We start from the raw sequence: 22381 nt of genomic DNA on the forward strand, positions 1-22381 counted from the left end.
GGACCCAAGCTTAGAACACTAAGAGGCGTCTTCATCAACCTGTCACTACAATAGTGTCTAGACAAGGATAGTCTAAAAGTCCTCAGCACTGTTTATATGTGCTTCACTAGTAAACTTGTTTCCAGCAAATACATGCTTCCAGCAAATACATGAAATACAGTTTTCATTGTCTAGTTCACATAGATGCCTATCCATTCATCTAGTCATTCAACATTTAAGTGCCTATTACATGTTTTGGCAGTGGGTATGCAGTGGTGAGATGAAGTCTCTACCCTCACGGAGTTTACAATCTAGTCCAACTCGTTCCTTCCTCTCCCTTATCTCCTAAATACAGATACCAACGATTATTGGTGCTAGGGTTGTAATGTTCAGGCTGCAAAAATTCCTTTGGAAATGCCCGATCTAGACATGTTTTCTAATAACTTTTAGATGATTTAGCCACGGAAAAATCCCATGAACTTACTGAAGTATACCATGGTGAAAAGAGTTGGTATTCGTTTTAGATGACAGGTGGCTGTGGTCTTTATCCTGACTTTCTAAGGAGACAATTATTTTTAGCTACCTATTCAATCATAAAATGTCTGACTTTCATTAGGTACCTCCTCCTTTTGAATCCTTTACTTCATCTGTAACACATAAATTATGTCAAGGTTCTCAGAGCCTTCAAGTATAAATCAACTATGATACAGGTAACTGCTAGCCTCACTCAACTAACTAAATGCTAGGTGTAGGTTTTTAAGTTTTAACTGATCATTCATGGACATGAACCCACCAGTAACTCAGCTTCCGAAAATTTGAATAACGTGGTTCATTCACCGCTGAAGTCAGATTAGTATGCGTTTCTGAAATCAAAGAGTGACTTACAGGTTCAAATAAACTGCCTTTCTCTTTTCTTTGCAGGTCATCCAGCAGGTAACTAATTGGCCCTCCCAATTTATTCAGGCCAGCAAAGCCTTCGACTTAACCCACGCCATTTCCTCGTCTGCCCTGACACCCGCCGCAGGCGCAGGACCCAGGTGCTCCCCCGGGGTGCCGCCCCTCCCTGCGCCAACCGCCCGCACGTGAACGCGCCACCCACCGCGCTGGGAAACTCCGGAGACGTGACGTAGCGGCAACTTGCGGCTGCGGATTGGGGGACCGGGGAGGGTGGGCCGCGTCGCCGGAAGTGACGCAGGCCGGAAGCGGCTTTCGGCAGAGGAATTGGGGGGCGCGGTTTTGGAAATTAGGTTCAGAGGGCTGAACGTGGTAGAGCAGGTGCGGGTCGCTTTTCCAGGCCTGTTCGCAACGGTTTCGCCCGTCAGGGTTTTTGTTTGTTTGTTTGTTTTTTGTCTCCCCGTCCCCCCCCCCTTTAGTTTTCTTGTGGTGTTTTTGCAACGTGGGTGACGTGGCCTCACAGTGATTTCCGTGAGCGTCCCTAAAGGAGGACCAAGGACGGGTGTGGTGGAGGCGAGGAAGCTGCTCTGAACTGGCGACGCTCGAGAAAGCGTGGATGTACCTCCGCAAAAGCCGAATATAACTTGGAAAGAGCGGCGAGATTTTCCTGGCCATCTGGCGGTCCCGGCGCGTGTGGGTGGTTACTCACTTGACAACACGCTGCTCACTGTTCACTCGGAAAGAGAAAAATCACCGTTTTCCAGCATTTTTCTTGGAGGAGAACGAAACTATCGCCAAAATGTCTATTTTCCCTAAAATATCTTTGAGACTTGAGGTTGAAAGGTACCTTAAGGAGGGTTTTATGAATAAGGAGGTAGGTCAAATAAACCTGGTAGATGGTATTTGCAAAAACTCAAATATTTACACACTCTGGAGAAATAGAAAAAAAAAAGAAAGAAAGAAAGAGGCCTAAAGCGAAACCTCATCTTGACACGGTTGTTTCTGCCTGGTTTTTTTCGAACGTAAAAACGGCCGGTATCTTCCACGTAGGGATTTAGTGTTTTCGAGATGAGAGGTGAATGAGGTATATACGTTTCCACGCTTAGGAACGTGGAAGAAGGGAGGGGAACAAAGCGGTTATGTGCCCGGCAGTAGGCGTGGCACTGAAGGGGTTGCAAAATGAGCGCAAAAAGATTCCTGTTCTCGAGAACTTAAGTCCTGCAGAGAAGTCACAGCTGCACTCTTGGAGTGTGGCAGTCTGGTGAAAGGGATGCTAGAAGTTGTTAATGCCTCAAATGCCACCCGTTGTGCTAGGTGGCTTGCAGACCTTTACGTCTTAATATTCGCGCTCTCTCGCTCGCTCTCTCTTTTGGTAGAGATTGCCTCTCCATTTTAACAGGTGAGAGGACGGAGGGTCCAAAGAGGCCAAAGTGACACCGCTATGAAGTAACAGGACTGAAATCTGAAGCCTGAAGAGCTCAGGTACAATGACAAAATCCAGATCTGGAGTCCCAAGTCCTGGGTTTGTGTCTCTGTGCTTTGAACGAATCATTTCAGAGCGCTTAGCCTTAATTTCCTTTTCTGCGAAAACGGGATGTTAAAAATACGTATCCTTACAAGGTTGCTTTGGAATATTAATCCTGAGAAAGCAGTTGGCGTTGTTCTGGCACACAGTCCTCAACAAATACTCATTCTCTGTGCTTTTCCCAGTGCCTCGCACCGAAGTCCTCAGTGAATGCTGTCTTTGGTTGCCAAGCTTGTGCTCTTTACATTTTACGATCCGGCCTCTAGGCAACTTTGTACTTCTAAGTCTTTGCTTTTCTGTTCAAAGTAAAGCCATCTAAATGTTAATCGTGCGTGAAGATATTGCTGAAGCTGACTTGTTAGATTTGATTTCTGCATTTTATTTCCAAAGATTCTTTTTTAAAAAAAAATTAACGTTTTATTTTTGAGACAGAGAGAGACAGACCATAAACAGGGGGGAGGGTCAGAGAGAGGGAGACACAGAATCTGAAACAGGCTCCAGGCTCTGAGCTGTCAGCACAGAGCCCGACGCGGGGCTTGAACCCACGAACCACGAGATCATGACCTGAGCCCAAGTTGGATGCTCAACAGACTGAGCCACCCAGACGCCCCTCCAAAGATTATTTTACGGGATTAGACAGCGTGGAAAGAGAAAAGACATTCTCTAGATTTCAGAGAACTTAAAATATAAGGAGCATATTAAGAGAAATAGAGGCATTCAGAAATTTTTCCCAGCGGTTTAAAAAAAAATAAATACTGCTTTTATGAAAGAAGATCCAAATGTCCGTCTTTGACACCACCTCTGCCTCAAACCCGCTAACTGTAAGTGATTTTACGAAAAGAAAAGCCATTACTTTGTAAAAGTGTTGGAGGTAAAGGTCAGTTTTAATACACTAGAGAAAGTGCTAATACTATGAGGCTGGTGGGTTAGTAGGCTGGCAAGTGGTTTATGAAGATGCTGTGGGGCAGGGTATATTCAGAGATCACAGAAATGGGAGGCGCCTGGGTGGCTCATTGGGTTGTGCGTCCGACTTCAGCTCAGGTCATGATCTTGTGGTTCTTGAGTTGGAGCCCCACATCGAGCTCATGTGTCAGTGTATATCCCGCTTCAGATCCTTTGTCCCTCTCTCTCTCTGCCCCTCCCCCACTCATACCCTCAAAAATAAACATTAAGAAGAAAAGATGACAAAAATGGGAAAATACATGTCTCGTAAAGCTTCAGTTCATCACAGGGAACTTGGTTGGTTGAGTCATTAGTTGAACAAATGGGTGTTCATGTTCTTAAAATTTTTAGTTCATTTGTTAAGGGATGTTGAAACGTTAACTTGTTATTTTCCTCTTTTTCAGGTGGTATCTGCTCTAGGCAAACAAGAAGCAGAAAGGAGATTTGAAACTCTGTTAAATCACTTGTCACACCCTCCATCATTCACAACTGTCAGAGTAAACACACATCTCGCCTCAGTGCAACATGTGAAAAATCTGTTGTTGGATGAGCTTCGGAAGGTATGTGCAAATTTTCTGTCATTATGTCTATGATATTTCTACAGTCTATGTCATGTTGCTGTTCACTAAAATCCTATGAACATAATGTACTATTCCAATTTTACACCTAAGGAAGTAGAAGATCATGAATGTTCAGTTATTAAGTGGTAATGTTAGACGTAATATTAGAACCCAGCACTTGTGATTCAGAATTTATTATAGTGACTGAGTAGGTCACTCAGCTCCTCTGGCCTCAGTTGCTTCATCATTAAAATACATATGAAGAGATCCGTTCTAACCCTAAAAGTCTGGTTTTGTAATAAGTTATCTGATTAGTGTGTAAATTAAAAGTAAGATGCAAGCATAATCAAAGGGCTTTTATTTATATATTTATTATAGGCTGTGTTATTAGTTTAATGAAGATGTAACATTAAGAAATCTTCAGGGGCGCCTGGGTGGCGCAGTCGGTTAAGCGTCCGACTTCAGCCAGGTCACGATCTCGCGCTCCGTGAGTTCGATCCCCGCGTCGGGCTCTGGGCTGATGGCTCAGAGCCTGGAGCCTGTTTCCGATTCTGTGTCTCCCTCTCTCTCTGCCCCTCCCCCGTTCATGCTCTGTCTCTCTCTGTCCCCAAAATAAATAAACGTTGAAAAAAAAAATTAAAAAAAAAAAAAAAGAAATCTTCAGAAAATTGTCACTGATGTTGATTTACTTATTGTTCTTTAATCTCATTAGATTTATGGAATGTTTGTTATATTGTCTGTAAGAACAGTTTTATAAATTTCAAGTTGTGAGAAAATGTGTAAGAACTACCCGCTATGGGATCTGAGTGTATGAGACCCAAACTAGTGTAATAATAAGACTTGTAGAAAAAGTAATCCGATTTTGAATATTGATAGTGATAATTTTATTGAGAGTAATGACAGTAAGCAGTTCCTCCAAGCAACTAAATGTAACAAGTAACAAAATATAAGCAGTTCCTCTGAACAACTAAAATTAATACTCTTATGCAGTCATGTATATGTTTTCAGGTAGTAGAAAGGAAAGTGTTCTGAGGCCCATCACAACTGTCTATAACTCCTGCAGATCCAGATTATTTACTTTTCTAGCAAACTATTCCTGGATCCTACATATTCTAGTATTCCAGTCCAGTGGGCCTATAGTATCTAGTATACTAGTAACTAGTATCTAGGATAAGGCAGACATTGACTATGGATGGGCTTTGAGTCTTTTAAAGGTTAAGAGTAAGGCAGAAGGTTGACCCCTAAGCACTAGATAGGAAATTGATGGTAGAGCAGTACCTACTTCTCGCAGGAAAGGGGTCTCAGACTATTTATTTTCTTTCTCCTTCCATAATCCAAAACTCATGTGTGTCCTAAAGCGATGTCCGATATGGGATTATGGAGGAGTGGGTGCTTTGTCTCCCCAGAGTTCTCTGGGCCCCATATTGGGATTTAATAATTTAAATTTCATCTGGCTGGTGAGGATGTGGAGAAACTGGAACCTTCATACGTTATAGGTGAGAATGTCAAATGGTTTGGCTTTGGAAGACAGTTGGGAAGAGATGCACATAACTGGTTCTCCTGAGACTGTGTGAGTTGGCCTCAGCACCTATACTCCTGGCCCTGCACCCACTTCTAGTCTGAAGACCCAAGTGTGATAGAGGATACTGAAAATCCTGAACTTTGGTCAATAAGCATTTCTTTTCCTCACCAAAACTGACATGGCATCCTGTATTGATTGTATGTAATAAATAATATTAATCCTAATCTTTAATGTCCTGTTTAGAGTTTTTCATTGAAAGAGTACTACATGCAATTCTATATTGGATATATGTTTTCAAAATAAGTCATTTAAGGTAAATACGGGTTGGCTTTTATAAAACCAAACAGTAAGCAAAATTGAACCTTAGGAAGACATAGAGAAGAAGAAAATATGCAGAAAATATAGTTGTTTTGAAGTCTTTGTTCCATAGTATTATGTGGAATAAAGTGAGAATAGCCTAAACCAAGCTTCATGCTCTGCTAGATAATGACACTGAAAAGCTCTGTAAGTTGAAATTTATCAGTTATATTGATTGCTTCATACTTCTGTTTATTTTTAACAGCAATTTAATGGATTAAGTGTTCCTATTCTCCAACATCCAGACCTTCAGGACGTCTTACTCATTCCTATTATTGGACCTAGGTTTGTAACTTTTCCATTTCCAATTAAATTCTAAAAATTTGTCACAGGTTTTTTCTTACTGTTGGATGATAACACTGAGTTTCTGTATTATTAGCCACTTTGTATAGATAGACAAGAATTCACAAGTTCAAAAATGCCAAACTTCATACTGTGTCGTGGGAGATGTTACAAAAAAGACTAGGAATGGGCCCAAATACCTTGAAAGTAATGCATTTTATGTCCATTTGGTGCAATGATTGGTTGTTTTTCCTCCTCCTGTTTTTTTTTTTTTTTTTTTTTTAATTTGTTTGTTTATTTATTTATTTAGAGAGGGAGAAGCAGAATCCCAAGCAGGCTTGGGAGCCTGACAGCCCAGAGCCCGACACGAGGCTTCAACTCACGAACCAGGAGATCATGACCTGAGTTGAAATCAAGAGTAAGGTGTTTAACCGTCTGAGCCACTCAGACACCCCAGTTGTGGATTCTCTTAATACTATAAGTAAACAAATGAAGTGACTTAGAAAGTAGGAGGAAAGGGGCGCCTGGTGGCTCAGTTGGTTAAGTGTATGACTCTTGTTTTTGGCTCACGTCATGACAGTGTGGAGCCTCCTCAGAATTCTGCCTCTCTCTCTCAAAATAAATAAATTGAAAAAAAAACACAAAAAAACAAAGAGCTTCCGCTGCTAATATAAAACTTTTTTTTTGGAGCTACACAAAAATACAAAGCAACATATTTGCTACATTCATAGGTGATATGTTTGTAAAATTTTATTCCTTAATCCACAGTTACATTAAATTATTGTGTATGTTCTGTAGAACAGTGTTCTACTCATTTATGTATTTGGAAGACACGTTTGAAAATTGGGGGAAAAAAGCCTTTTCATATTATAATAGGAATTCATTTCCCCAGAACATTTTAAATCCCTAATTATGGTTTAATTTTTTTGTACCCCTATGAGTTTTATTAAATAGAAAAATGCTTGTTTTGTGAAAGCTTTAAAGTAATTTAGTAAAGCAGTCAATAGTAAGGCAGTGGTTTAGTAAGTTAAGATTTATCTGTGCAGTGAAACATGGCCTTTAATGGGGGAGAATTATATGTATCAATAAGAGAAGAATTCACAATTATCAAAAGGAGGTTGCCATGCATAGGATAATTACAAATTTTTTTTTTTGTAATTACAAAAACAACTATACATTTATGTATATTTACATTTAGAAGTCTGGAGGCTTTAACGAACCCAACTTTTTTTTTTTTTTTTCTTAAATAAAGTTACTTTCTTTAAGTTTATTTGAGAGAGAGAAAGAGAGCAAGCAAGCATGCAGGGGAGAGAAAGAGAGAGAGGGAGGGAGGGAGAGAACCCTGAGCAGGCTCTGTACTTCTCTGCACAGAACCCGATGTGGGGCTTAAACTCACATCCTGGACTATTTTTTTTTTTTCATAAAGTTTTTTTTTTTTTTAAGTTTATTTAATTTAAGGCGGGGGGTGGGGGAGAGAGCGAGAGCGAGCGAGCGAGAGAGAACTCCAAGCAGGCTCTGTACTATCAGCACAGAGCCTAACTCAAGGTTTGAACTCACCAACTATGAGATCATGCCCTGAGCTGAAATCGAGAGTCAGATGCTTAACCAACTGAGCCACCCAGGTGCCGTCATATCCAACTATTAGTAGAGGTTAATTCTGAGTAGTTAACTCTGATGAGGTTGGATTAGGAGAAAAGTGGTAAGAGGAGATTTTCACTTGTAACATTTCTGTGTTATATTTACTGCAAGTATATTTACTGTAAGAAATACTGTATGTATTTCTTTTGCATTAAAAAGAAGGAGTTTTGAGTTCCTTATTTTATTTCTTAAGGTGAAATTTGCAGGCGGTGAAATGGAGAGATCTCAATTATGTGTATCATTGGCTGAGTTTTCCCAAATTTGTATAGCTATGTGGTTAAGATCCACCTCAATCAAGATAGAAAGATGTCCATAATTGTCCCTACTTCTATATAAAGCTATTTCATTCTTTTTTAATAGCTGCATACTTAAAAAAATTTTTTTATCCTTCTGTTGATGGACATTTCATTATTACCAACAGTAAATATTCCTAAGATGTTTCTTTGTGGACTTGTATAAGCATGTCTACAAGATAAATTGGTACCCCATGGAATCACTGGTTCATTGGTCTGTGCATATTTTAGTTTGAGACCTATTGCCTTCTAAAATGTTTTACCAGTCAGGAGCACCTGGGTGGCTCAGTTGGTTAAGTGTCCGACTTCAGCTCAGGTCATGATCTCATCTCATGGTCGGTGAGTTCCAGCCCCGAGTTGAGCTGTGGGCTGACAGCTCAGAACCTGGAACCTACTTGGATTCTGTGTCTCCCTCTCTCTTGCCCCTCCCCGACTTGTGCGCTCATGCATGCACACTCTCTCGCTCGCTCTTTCACTCTCTCTCTCTCTCAAAAATCAACGTTAAAAAATAAAAAAAATAAGTTTTACCAGTTAATGTTTCTAGCAATATATGAGAGATTCTTAGATCTTAATTCTTTTTCTCTCTTTTAATGTTTCTTTATTTTTGAGAGAGAGAGCAAGAGAGAGACAGAATGTGAGCAAGGGAGGGGCAAAGAGAGGGAAACAAAGAATTCAAAACAGGCTCCAGGCTCCACACTGACAGCCCAATGCAGGGCTTGAACCCACGAACCACGAGATCATGCCCTGAGCCGAAGTTGGACACTCAGTCGACTGAGCCACCCAGGTGCCCCTCAGATCTTTTATTCTTGCTAATACTGGCTATGTTAGCTCTTTTAAAATGTGCAGATAATTTAATTATTTTCTGAACTTAGCAACCCTTTCATCCTGTTCCTTGTAGTGATCTAGGCTACTCATCAGAACATTTGTGAACTAAAAAACACAAATGATGAGTTACAACAGGAAAGTATTCAAAAGTCATTTAGGAGAATAGATTCACATACCTACTTTTCACTTCTAAAAGGAGCAAATCCATTCTTTTTTGTTTTTAAAATTCATTATCACTATGAATGAGGAAGTTCTTAAATTTTATCCCCTAAAACCTCCACCAGCCAGTTTTTATTTACTGTGTTCTTTAGCATTGTAGAGGTTTATAACATTGTTATTCTAGAAGCACAATTCAAATGGATGCAGTGCTCACTTTTAATTCTAATAGTTCATTTCTGAGTTGTCTTGATTGCTCTCTTGGTTAGCAAGTATAGTCCTTTATCAGGTGTGCAGCCCGTCTGCTTCCCGTCTCCAAAATAAGTATTCTCCTCTCCAAAGTATTTACTTTCTTGCTTGAGAATTGCCTGTTGCCTTTATATTTATTTATTTTATTTATTTATTTTTGTAAAATTTTTTTTTTCAACGTTTATTTATTTTTGCGAGAGAAAGAGACAGAGCATGAACGGGGGAGGGGCAGAGAGAGAGGGAGACACAGGATCGGAAACAGGCTCCAGGCTCCGAGCCATCAGCCCAGAGCCTGACGCGGGGCTCGAACTCCCGGACCGCGAGATCGTGACCTGGCTGAAGTCGGACGCTTATCCGACTGCGCCACCCAGGCGCCCCATATATTTAAACAATAGGTTGACTGATAGTGGTTTCAGGTCCCATGTTATTTCTCTTAACACTTTGTAGACATTGCTTTTACAGCGTCAGGGCGTCAAGTGTTGCTGTGAAGAAATCAGAGGCTGGGGTGCCTGGGTGGCTTAGTTGGATAAGCCTCTGACTTCAGCTCTGGTCATGATCTTGAGCTTTGTGGGTTTGAGCCCTATATTGGGTCTGTGCTGACAGCTGGGAGCCTGGAGCCTGCTTCAGATTCTGTGTCTCCCTCTCCCTCTGCCCCTCCCCTGTTCACACTCTGTCTCTCTCTCAAAAATAAACATTAAAAAAAAAAAATGCAGAGGCCAAAATAACATCCTGTCTCCCAGCCCCCCACAAGAGTAGTTTTTACTTGGAGATCTATGAATTCATCATTGAACTTGAGAAACTGGGCTGGGATATAGCTTGATTTTCACTATTCTCTCTTGCTCTTTAGTCAAACAGTATAACTTTTTAGTTACAAGTCCACCAGTAGTTCTGTGAATATTTTTGTTGTACTTTTCTGTATTCTCTATTATAAGGACCCTAGGACTCTGTAGGTTGGATCTCCAGTGCAGGTATTCCTGTGTTGGGGCACCCCAAGACAACCAACCCTCAGGTGCTGTGATTGACAAGAATGAGTCAGGATTCAGCATGTTGTAGTGCTCCTGGGGAAGACTGATTACACAAAAGGATACAAAAGCAAATCTAGAAGGGAAAGGTGCATGGGGCAAAGTCTGGAAGAAGTCAGGCACAAGCTTCCAAGAGTCTTCTACCCGATGGACTTATTAGAACATGCTTAATTCCTCTAGCAACAAATTGTGACACGAGTAAAATAGTTGCCCAGGAGGGCAGCTCATTAGAGACTAGACCCAGTGGCCAAGGTTTTTATTGGGCGCTGGTCATGTGATCACCCTCTGCCCAGCATGTACCAAAATTTCAGGCTCCCAAAAGGAAAACAGGTGTTCAGAATAAAGCACATTGCTTATACAAACAGTTTAGGAATGCCCTATCACGAAGATGGAGCCGAAGGTGAAGAAGGAAGCTCCTGTTCCTCCCAAAGCTGAAGCCAAAGGAAGGGCTTTGAAGGCGAAGAAAGCAGTGCTGAAAGGCGTCCACAGTCATAAAAAAAAAAAAAAGAAGAAGATCCGCACGTCATTTACCTTCCGATGGCCCAAGACACTGCATCTCCGAAAGCAGCCCAAATATCCTCGAAAGAGCGCCCCCAGGAGGAGCAAGCTTGACCGCTATGCCATCATCAAGTTTCCCCTAACTGCCAAGTCAGCCATGAAGAAAATAGAAGACAACAACACTCTTGTGTTTATTGTGGATGTCAAGGCCAACAAGCACCAGATCAAACAGGATGTAAAGAAGCTCTATGACATTGACATTGTCAAGGTCAACACTCTGATCAGGCCCAATGGAGAAAAGAAAGCATATGTTCCATTGGCTCCTGACTATGATGCTTTGGATGTTGGATGTTGCCAACAAAATTGGGATCATCTAAACTGAGTCCAGCTGGCTAAATCTAAATATAAATTTTTTCAACAACAAAAACAAACAGTTTAGTAGGGAAGGTTTTAAATCAGTGTTGGGAACTGTTTCTCACAGTCTTTTCCAGATGCCAACCAAGGGCGGACCTTGCAAGCAGGCCTTTCTAAAAATAGCCGTCTGAAGCCTGTTGTGTTCTTATTTCAGAGGCTTTATTATCATTTTATTTCCCAGTTCTCTATTTTGTTTTTTTTGAAACCCTCTCTTATCTCGGTTACACAACAGAAGTTAAGAACATTGCGTTAACGGATTGAAAGTATTTATTTTGAGAGTGCTAGTGCACGAGCAGGGGAGGGGCACAGACAGGGTGACAGAGGATCCCAAGCAGACTCCATGCTATCAGCACAGAGCCCGACGCAGGGCTCGAACTCACAAACTGTGAGATCATGACCTGAGCCAAAATCGAGAGTTGGACACTTAACTAAGCCACCCAAGTGCCCCACTATTTTCTGTTTTTTATCTTGTTTTTCTTATATACCAGTTTTGAATTATTTTGAATTATTGAATTTTGAATTATTAGGATAATTAAAGGATAAAAAATATCCTTTTACTTATTTTCAAAAGTACAAAGACATATTTGGAGTTTTTTTCCTTGGGTTTTTGTTTGTGTTTTGGTGTTGTAATATTGTTTTGGCTACTACCTATGTATAGGTCCCATGTTGAATGAATCTTTTCTGTTTATTATTCATTGAGTAGAAACAGTTACATTCACATAGCTTCATCTCCTTTGTAGTTTGCTCAAAAATGTTATAGAATACTCTGGTTTCTCTTCAGATCGCATAAAAATGTTATAGAATGGGGTAAAATGTGTCCCTAGACGACTAAACAGATGTGTTTTTTGGAAATGCTTTCACCAAGTTTTCCCTAGCAGCAAATTTCTAGTCCTGGTGAGTGGAGCCGATAAAGGTTGAGGCTTTCTGTGAAGACTTCTAGCTCACAGCTTTTTTTGTACGGGGCTTTAAATTGTGTTTCTGCCTCGTTAACTCTGGCGAGGAGCATTGCTCTTGGTTGCTCTTCCCCTTCCCTTAGCTTCTTCCAGGAAGTTTATCCAGATTTCTCAGGGAAACACAGACACCTGCTTGCCAGGGTTGACAGTCCTGTTCCTCTTTCAGCTTTATAGGCTGTGAATGGGGTACTGACAAGACCTTCTCAGATCGTCTTTTCTCCACCTGGACCCCCCTGTCCTGGTACTGAGTAGTAAATACTTGATTAGGCCTCCAGGAGCCTTTCCTTTTCATACCCTGTTGAGGAACTAGGTTTGATCCACATTTCCCTTTGTCAGGCAATTATTCCTCCTCATTGGGAATATAGCTAGCTGTCCCTTAGTTTTATTATAAGTGGCATGTCCTTCTCGGATTGATTTGTTTTTCTTCATTTCTGCAGACTTCAGAAACAGAAATACACACACTTACTCTTTTCCTACTCTTTTACAAGATGTTCAATATCATACAGTTACTGAAAATACCAAAACAGGGGCGCCTGGGTGGCTCAGTCGGTTAAGCGTCAGACTTTGGCTCAGCTCGTGATCCTGCGGTCCATGGATTCGAGCCCCACATTGGGCTCTGCTGTCGACACAGAGCCTGCTTCAGATCCTCTGTCCTCTCTTTCTTCCCCTCCTCTGCTTGTGTGCATGTGCTCGCTCTCTCTTTCTCTCTCTCTCTCAAAAATAAGCATTTAAAATTAAAAAATCAGGGGCGCCTGGGTGGCGCAGTCGGTTAAGCGTCCGACTTCAGCCAGGTCACGATCTCGCGGTCCGGGAGTTCGAGCCCCGCGTCGGGCTCTGGGCTGATGGCTCAGAGCCTGGAGCCTGTTTCTGATTCTGTGTCTCCCTCTCTCTCTGCCCCTCCCCCGTTCATGCTCTGTCTCTCTCTGTCCCAAAAATAAAAATAAAAACGTTGAAATAAAATTAAAAAATCAAAACATAGAGGTTAAACTTTGTTTGTAGATAGTGAGCAATTTTAAAAGTAATTTCTCACCATAAATTCAGTTTCCCTCAGGTTACTTAACAGGCTACTTAACATGATACTTAATACTGATGAAGTATATTTTAATGTTGGGAAGATCTTATCATTCGCAACATAATGAAATTGAACATAAGGTGGTGATGCTGCATTTGATGGTATCCGTGTCAACTTTAGTGAAAAACCTAGAAGAAAATTGAATGTCAGCCTTCACTTGATATAAGAGTGTTTTTAGGGGCACCTGGGTGGCTCGGTTGGTTGAGCGTCCAATTCTTGATTGCGGCTCACGTCAGGATCTCACAGTTTCTGGGATCAAGCCACACATAGGGCTCTGCACTGACAGCAAGGAGCTTGCTTGGGATTCTCTGTCTCCCCCTCTCTCTGCCCCTTCTTCTCTCTTTCACTCTCTCTTTTTCAAAATAAATAAATAAACTTATTTTTAAAAAGGTGTTTTAACGTCCTGTCCCAAACAGCATTTTCTAAAGACTGCATTTAGATCAGTAGAATTTTTGAGGTTAATATTCAGTTCATAATTTTTAAGAACCTCTCCATTTTTTTTAATAGCGTACCTCCCTTTTTGACAAAAATCTCAACCAAATATTTTTTAGCAGTTGTGAAAATTTTTTCTTTCCTTCACAACTGAATAACTAATCCAGTAGCATAAATCTCTGGAGATCCAAAGGAGGCCAGATTTGCCTCTCTCAGCCTGCGTGATTTCTGTCTTTCTTATCTTGCTAGTATCAGCACTTTAATATTTCAATTACTATTTATATGAAATAATATGGTACATGCAATAGAATACTCCAGCAATTGCACAAACATTTATGATGAAAACAGATGGCAACCCTGCTGAAAAATATTTGTTGGAATGCAGTAATATGTAACATCTTAAAATTATATTCATTATCTCCTGTTTGGTGTAGAGTTGCTAATATGTGCAGTTAAAAAAAATGCCAAATAAATAAGTTTATGTTTTCATTTATGCTTTAGTGGGACATTCTCATAATCTCAGTTTTTAGTTCATAGACCCCTCATTTTTAAAGCTATTTTAATATTTTTTTCTTAATCAGAGTACCTTCATTCTATTTTCCCTTTTATTTGTATGACTGTGCTATCAGAAAATCCACTTCAATGGTGTTGATTTACTCCTTTATTCGTAAACATTGCAATAAAAAGTCAAGCTTTTGGCAGGTTTTATGGCCCTGCATCAACTTTGACATGTCCTTTTATCTTTCCTGCCTAAAACTCTCCCCTTCAGGAAAGCTGAATTACACTTCGATACTTGTTTTTGTACAGTTAGTCCTAGTGTTGAGGGATCTCCAAGACCACTCCCTGGTTTGATGACTCTCTAGTATGACTCATAAGATTCAGCATTATTTGTGACTATGATTTATTGCAGTGAAGTCATCTGAAGCAGATCAGTGAAAGGAGTGGGCACGTGGGAAAAAGTACAGGGTAACCCAGTTGAAAGCTTTACAGAATTCTCTTCCAGTGGAGTCACACAGGAAACAGTTCCCTCAGCAACAGGTTTGACAACATGAGATGTTACCAGCCAGAGAAATTTATGAGAGGCTCAGTGACCAGGATTCTTATTCAGGGGTGATCATGCAGGCACTCCCTGCCTGGTACATGCCCAGAAGGAAATTCTGGTCCCCCAGAAGAAAAGTCAGTGTTGACCATCAACCTTATTATTTATACAGACAATTTAAGCATAGTGAGCTATTCTTGTCAGGTAACCGTGAGTACCCGCCTGAAATCTAAGTTCCCAGATGCCAGCCAAGGACCAACGTTATAGCCATGCCTTCCCAAGGAAGGCTAGCTATTCAGGCTTGCTATGTTAACTCTATTTTTTTCTTTGTTTCAAGTTTTAATTTAAATTCTAGTTAACATATAATATGATATTGGTTTCTGGAGTAGAATTTAGTAATTCATCACTTATGTATAGCATCCAGTGCTCATCACAAGTGTCCTCCTTAATACCCATCATCCATTTAGCCCATCCCCCACTGTCCTCTCCTCCAGCAGTCCTCAGTTTCTCCTTTATAGTTAAGACTGTCTTAAGGTTTGCTTCCCTCTCTCTCTTTTTTTTCTTTCCTTCCCCTGTGTTCATCTGTTTGGTTTCTTAAATTCCACATGTGAGTGAAATCATATGGTATTTGTCTTTCTCTGGTTGAACTTATTTTGTTTAGCGTAATACACTCTGGCTCCATCCATGTCGTTGCAAATGGCAGGATTTCATTCTTTTTTCCATAGTCTTTCCTTCTGTCCTCTCCATGAAATGGTTATCCCCATAAAATATTGTGATTCACACTACAAGTTTCCATGCCACAAGACATTGTTTGATTTGGTGCTATGTGGAGGACCCAAGGTTTTACAAAGATGAATGAAACGTAGTTGTTTCATTTAAAAACAGAAAACTTTGGTGTGAGTCAGACCGTTAACAGTGAAGGTGTACATGAAGTGCCATCAGAGCACAGAATAGGAATGACTGAGTAAAAGAAAATTGGTAAAGGTTTTCTGCAAGTGGATGTTATTTCATTGGAGACTTGAAAGTGAGCAGGCAGTAGGCTGATGAGGTAAGATGGGGGAAGGGTATGCAAGGTGGAGAGAAAGAAGTATGGGGGTGTGAAAATGTAAGGTGGCTCATGACAAAAGTGGTCAGGTTTGTCTATTCAGTTGCTTTTGCAGAGAGGTTGGTGAAAGATGAGGTTGAAAAAGTTAGGGGAGGCTGGCTGTCAAATGTAAAAAGATTTTTTCAACTAAGGAATATTTAGGTTTTTTTTGTTTTTGTTTTTGTTTTTGCGCAGAACATAGGAGCTAAAGAATATTAGTGGTGCATAAAGTTGTTTTCAAACTGCATGCAGATCACGATCCATTAGTAGGTTGTAAAATCAATATAATGTCTTTTTAGTATTTTATAAAAGAAATGGGATATTATTTTGTAACGTATCCTAGTGCATTGCATACAGTGAAGATGTTTCATGAAACATTTGATAGATACACACGCACCTACATATGTGTACTGGGTTGTGATAATAAGTGCATTTGTAACATTGGGTTACAGTCCAAAAAGTTTGAAAAAATTTTTGAAAGCAGATGAATTGCAAGACTGTAAACAAACCATTTCAGAGTGTTGTATTTCCAACGATATGGTGACCTAGATAACCTGAAAATGTTTCTGCTACACACAACCTAGGAATACTAAATAAAAAATAGGCCAGAAGATGCACACCTGGGTGGTTAGAATGTGAGTGAGATATTCAGGGATTAGAATGAAGAGTAACTGAAAACAAAGCATGTGAGCTCATATTTAGCGTTGGGGGATGTGGGAGGGGAGGTAGTTAGTTGGTCTCCTAAACCTAGGGCCTTTTTCTTTTGTTGGTGTGTGTGTGTGTGTGTGTGTGTGTGTGTGTGTGTGTGTGTGTTAGAGCACGAGCAGGGGAGAGGGAAAGAGGGAATCTTAAGCAGGCTCCACACCTGGCACGGAGCCCCACATGGGGCTTGATCCCATGACCTTGGGATCTTGAGACAAAATCAAGAGTCAGATGCTCAGCCGACCGAGGCACCCAGGCTCCCCTAGGGCCTTTCATTTTAATAAGAGGCTATTAACCCTAGGAGCTGAGAAGTATCCAGCAGTCAGTGCAAGGCAATAATCAGGAGTTGATCTCTCTTGTCTTAGGATCTGGGTTGAAGAAGAAAAATCTGAGAATGTGGAACTATGGTTCATACCTCATAAAGGTTTGGAATTCAAATTCATACTACCCAAGTGGTCTTGAAACCTGCAGTCTCGGAAATTAACATAAAAATTTGATCCCAAGCCAGTTCATGAGGTGCTTGGCAAAAGCCAGGCAAAACCATTCTTGAGTGACACACATTCAGTGCTGGCCACACACATTTCTCATGGTTGAATGCTATATACTAAGATTCAAACCTCCGTAAGTGAGAACAGCATATACAGCAAATTGAAGGATCCTATTTCCCCCTGAACTTTAGCAGAGTAGAGCTCTCTGGTAGAAACTTAAAAACATTTTTTTAATGTTTATTTATTATTGAGAGAAAGAGAGCGAGCATGAGCATGGGAGAGGCAGACACAGAATCTGAAGCAAGCTCCAGGCTCTGAGCTGTCAGCACAGAGCCTGACGCAGGGCTCAAACTCACAAACTGCGAGATCATGACCTGAGCCAAAGTTGGATGCTTAACCGACTGAGCCACCCAGACGCCCCTCTGGTAGCAACTTTAAAATCAGAGTTCTTAGGGGTGTCTGGGTGGCTCAGTTGGTTGGGCATCCGACTTCGGCTCAGGTCATGATCTCACTGTTCACAGGTTAAAGCCCCATGTGGGGCTCTGTGCTGACAGCTCAGAGCCTGGAGCCTGCTTCAGGGTTCTGTGTCTCCCTCTCTTTCTGCCCTTCCCCTGCTCACGCTGTCTCTCTCTCCCTCTCTCTCTCTCTCTCTCTCTCTCTCTCTCAAAAATAAATAAATATTAAAAAAATAGATTTGGGGCTCCTGGGTGGATGGTTATGCATCCAACTTTGGCTCAGGGCATGATCTCGCAGTCCGTGAGTTTGAACCCCGCATCAGGATCTGTGTTGACAGCTGAGAGTCTGGAGCCTGCTTCAGATTCTGCATCTCCCTCTCTCTCTGCCCCTCCCCTGCTTGTGCTCTGTCTCTCTTTGTCTCTCAAATGAATGTTAAAAAAAAGAAAAAAAAAGAATAGAAATAATGGGGGAAAGACAATATTCAAAAGTGTAATACTAAGAATTTTCCAGGATTTATGAAAGACATGTAAGAAGTACAATGAGTCTGAAGCCAAAAATAAAAATAATTCCATGTCTACTTCAGAATGAAACTGCAGAATGCCAAAGACATAAAGAAGATCTGAAAATAGTCGAGGGTGAAAAAGCCAAAAAGCTATTTCAGTAATTAAGTCAAGAGCTGATGTAGGTCCAGTGTTGGAGGATGGGTCCAGAAGACCTGTCGGAGAATTAGAGGTGGCATGATTTGGTAACACAATATATGTCGAGTAAGGAGGTTTAGGAAAAAAGGTATTTAAAATAATGTTGAGACTTCCGGTTTGGTTATTGAGGCAGATGACACTCTGTTCAAGATTGGCAACAGAAGGATTGGAAGATTTGGGATGTGCTAAGGATGAAGGAGTGGATCAGAGAAAAGTAACATTGTTTAGGACTTGGTAAGCTTGAAGTGACTAGGGGACACCTACATACAGTTACCTGCAGGTGATGAGAAATACCAGTCCAGGGTCTAGAAAGCCCGAACATACGAGTACACAGGTCATTTTTGTAAGTGATTATTGAAATACTGAGATTGCCAAGGGGTAGAATGCAAGGTGAGAAGAAATGCAGTATGTTTTGGAATGTGGGGAATAGACCTCTTCAAGACGTAGATCGAAAATGAACAGTGAGAATGTAAGACAGGAGTGGAATAAAGCTGAGAAGCTTAGTGAGATTTGACCATCGGGAGATTATCGAAGGAAGACAGGACACACACAGTTATGCTGCAAGGAGTTTTGACAACACCTGTGAGATGTTGCCAACCAGGGTCGCTCATCAGAGACTCAGTGCTTTCGATTTTTATTTGGGGCTGATCACCTAGGCACCCCCTGACTTTTGAAAAAGTCTTTTCTGTGTGTTAGAAGTGACCCCCAGGTGTTAGTTGTCTAAGGAGTGCATGGGAAGTAAGAAATTGGAAAACACTCAAAAAAGTTGGGCAGTAAAGGAAGACTAAAAGACATCTTTGTTTTAAAATACAAACGGTTTACCATGCAGCAGTGTACCATTTTAGAAATGTTTTATTGTCTGTTTAGGGTCTTTTTTAGTCTTTGAAGACAGGGACTTTATTTTTCTTCCCTCCTAATGCTGTTATGAAAACAGCAATGCTCATTAAATGAGTAAGCAGTTTTTGGTGCCACTTTATTGCCTTCCACCAGATGGACATCTTTCTATTTTTTCTTTTCTCAAGTGTGTCCCACCCTACTCTCTAAACTACTTTCTCTGTATTCAGCTTTTTTTTTTTTAGCTTGCTTTTTCTTAGTTATCCATTAGTGGGATTATCTTAGGACAGTCAAGACTAAAGAGGTTTTAAGGGTTTAGGTTGAGACATTAAAAAGTTTGGTTGCGGGTGTATTACTCTGTTAAATTGCTCATCTTACATCCCTAGGAGGAATATAAAAAAACAGCAGTGTGAAGCAGTTGTGGGAGCGCAGTGTGGCAACGCAGTGTTAAGAGGAGCCCATGTCTACGTTCCCGGAATTGTGTCAGCTTCGAAATGTAAGTATAATGTTTAAACGTCTCTGTAAAATAAAAGATTCTTTAAAATCCGTGTACATGATCAAATGGAAACTTTATTTAACTATCACTCAGATGCATTTCAAGTTTATCGGATATTTTCCAAGTTTTACGTTTGGGATAGCCAGCGAGAGATTTATCTGATACGGTCTAACAAATCTGGCATCCACGTAAGGTCTGCCAGTTTTTTCCTTTCCTTATAAGGGTATGTGAGATGATCTTCAGAGGACTGTTACTGATTAATAGAGTGTAAGATGTCAATGAGATTTTATTTTGTATTCTTAAGTCCATTGCCCTCAGACTTCTGTTGTCACTGTGTGGGTAACCTTCAGTACCTGGAATTTTAATATTGGAGTAAAAGTCAATATTCTTAATTTACTCACTCAGTTGATGACCTGTTACATTATGCTTTAGTAAGTTAGTCACTGTGGTTCAGTCCTAATTTATTGGGCTTGAAATCAAGAGACAGGGGTTTTGATCTCTTGGTAAGCTATTCAGTCTGTGGGCTTCAGTTATCTTGTCTGTGAAATAAGTAACTTGACCTACATTAGTGTATGCTAAACTACTGCCCACTGGCCAAGTCTGGCCCATGTCTGCTTTTGCGTGGCTCACAACTGAAAATGGTTTTTCCATTTTTAAAAGATTGTTTTAAAACGCAGAATATGCCAGTAGACTTGATGTGGTTCACAAAGCCTCAACTGCTTCCCCCCCTTTACAGAAAAAGTTCACTGACCCCTGATCTGTGTGAACAGTTCTAGCTCTAGCTGATCTGCTACTCACTACTGTGGGCAAGTTAATGGGCTAGACAAATTTGTGGCAGGCTAGGTCTAAGAAGAAGTGGAATACAATTTCCCATTTTGAAAGTCATCAGGATGTGTTAGTGAAATTAATGAAATGACTATAAAAATCAGACTTAACCATAGAAATAAATTCTGTACTCTGTAGTTTCAAGGTGTTGTGAGTATATACACATGTATATGTATGTGCGTATATATGTGCACACATATATATGCACGCATGCACACACACATATATATATATGAATGAATGTTTGTGCTTATCATTTATATCCCTGCTGTAACTGCTATAATAGGAAACCTGCAAAGAAATAACAGGGTTGTGGGATTTAGAAAAATTTCTTTAAGGTATTTTAGTATACTTTTTTGAGGAATCGTTTTAAAAAAAAAGTGAAAATGGAGGGAGAGGAATGGGGATGTGGGGTGAGGGTAGGAGAAAGAGAGAGAGAGAGAGAGAGGGAGAGAGGGAGGGAGGGAGGATCCCAAGTAGGCTCCTCTCTTTCGGCACATAGCCCAACGTGGGGCTAAAACTCATGAACCATGAGATCGTGACCTGAGACGAAATCAAGAGTCAGGCCCTCAACAGGTGCCCTGGGATCTTTTTAAAGGAACCTTAGAACTTTGAGGATTGAGCCAAAGATACCAAAATTTAAATGAAATTTTTTAGCAAATGTTAGGTTTGGAGAAAATAATTTAAGTAGGAGATACCTTCCTTTTCTGCTTAGCTAAATTCTTCCAATTTAGATAGAATGTTTTGAAGACTTTTATTTTTTTGTTTTCCTAGAAAAAAAGTCTTCAGTTAGATTTATTGTTACAGAACATTTAAAAGCAAAAAGCAGTATTTTCTGTAAGGGGTTATTTTGAGATAATGAGCCAGTTTAGACCTCCATACCCACTCGTGATGCCCTTTCATGTCCCCAGTCCAGCTTAAAGAATGTTCACTATTCTCCTACCAAAACCGAGTTTAATGAGTATCATCTGGTTTTCTTCTTTCTTAGTTATGAAAGCTGGAGATGTTATTTCTGTATACTCTGATATTAAAGGCAAATGTAAGAAAGGAGCCAAAGAATTTGATGGAACGAAAGTATTTCTTGGCAATGGGATTTCTGAGCTAAGCCGCAAAGAAATCTTCAGTGGGCTACCTGAACTGAAGTATGTCGTCAAGTTTTGTTTGGGGGAAATGTACATCCTTTCTGGTGATTCAAGGAAAATAAAAACAATGTCAAAAATAGATCTAGTTGCATTATAAAATTTTGTTGGTATAAATTCAACTGGAAAATAATCGTTGAGTGCGTATTTCCATGGTTTTTGAAAAATTGCTTTTAGGTGAAAGAGTAGGTGCTTAGATTAAAGGGCCCTGAGTAATCACATAGTCACACTGTAGTTGTCAGTTTCAGTTTTCCTTGTGAATTTTATTGATTTAAAAATTGTTGCATCTTTGGGGAACAGTACTCATCTTGAAAAAGGATAAATTGTGACCTATCCAGAGCTTTTTAAACAATCTGACTTTGTGAAAGGAAAAGCTTATGATTTTAATAAAAATTAAAAAGCAAAAAATTTATATTAAATTTTTACCAGAAAGCCACATGGCTACTTGTGGTCAAGGATTAGTGTTTGGATTTACTCAAACCAAATTAAGATACAGTTATTGTTAAATCATCTCAGGTTGCTCCTGGCTCTAAACACATCAAATCTGTGGGCAGTCCAGAGTCTGCTTTTGCTTCACGTTTCGGCCTAAACTGTTTAAGGAGTTCTGTGGACAGCTCCATTACCCCACCGCTGACAGCTGATGTAGAGGTACTGAAAGCTGTGCATTTATCCGCGGAGAACTGGACCATGTCCCTGATTCCTGGAACAGTTTTCATGTTGCATTGATTTGGGTTTATGATTGAAATTACTTCTTCAGAAGTAACAGATTATTGGATTAGCTAACTCTGGAAAGCAGGCGCTTTCCAAATGGCCAAGAGCAAATATTTTATTCTTAGACGGCTTATGAATATGAAGATAAAGCATATGTATGTTGTGTTTTTCTTTGGGTCTGAAATAGGGAATCAATGCTTTGACTGCCTCCTTCAGTTCTGTTGTTAGTAGTACACGCCTCATCCTCTTTGTGTGTGTGTGTGTGTGTGTGTGTGTGTGTGTGTGTGTGTGTGTGT

General features: G+C 40.4%; 1 protein-coding gene and 1 pseudogene across 5 annotated transcripts in view; both read left to right on the forward strand.

Annotated features, from left to right (window-relative positions):
* The first annotated feature begins 1198 nt into the window (after positions 1 to 1198).
* NSUN6 (NOP2/Sun RNA methyltransferase 6) overlaps positions 1199 to 22381 on the forward strand; it is a 73934-nt gene continuing 52751 nt past the window's right edge. For 2 of the 5 annotated variants that reach the window (XM_040451285.1, XM_040451287.1), the window contains exons 1-5: positions 1199 to 1747; positions 3745 to 3900; positions 5985 to 6064; positions 19301 to 19410; positions 21224 to 21377. In XM_040451285.1, coding sequence (XP_040307219.1) covers positions 1673 to 1747; positions 3745 to 3900; positions 5985 to 6064; positions 19301 to 19410; positions 21224 to 21377 — 575 coding nt within the window. In that variant the 5' untranslated portion in view covers positions 1199 to 1672. Of the gene's footprint in view, positions 1748 to 2941; positions 3220 to 3744; positions 3901 to 5984; positions 6065 to 19300; positions 19411 to 21223; positions 21378 to 22381 lie in introns of those variants that run through there. The other 3 variants (XM_040451283.1, XM_040451284.1, XM_040451286.1) reach the window with 2 other exon arrangements.
* LOC121014749 (60S ribosomal protein L23a-like) lies at positions 9845 to 11163 on the forward strand (annotated as a pseudogene).

The sequence above is a fragment of the Herpailurus yagouaroundi genome, unplaced genomic scaffold (assembly GCF_014898765.1).
Source record: "Herpailurus yagouaroundi ecotype Mexico unplaced genomic scaffold, PumYag 203, whole genome shotgun sequence".
NCBI classification, from domain to species: domain Eukaryota; kingdom Metazoa; phylum Chordata; class Mammalia; order Carnivora; family Felidae; genus Herpailurus; species Herpailurus yagouaroundi.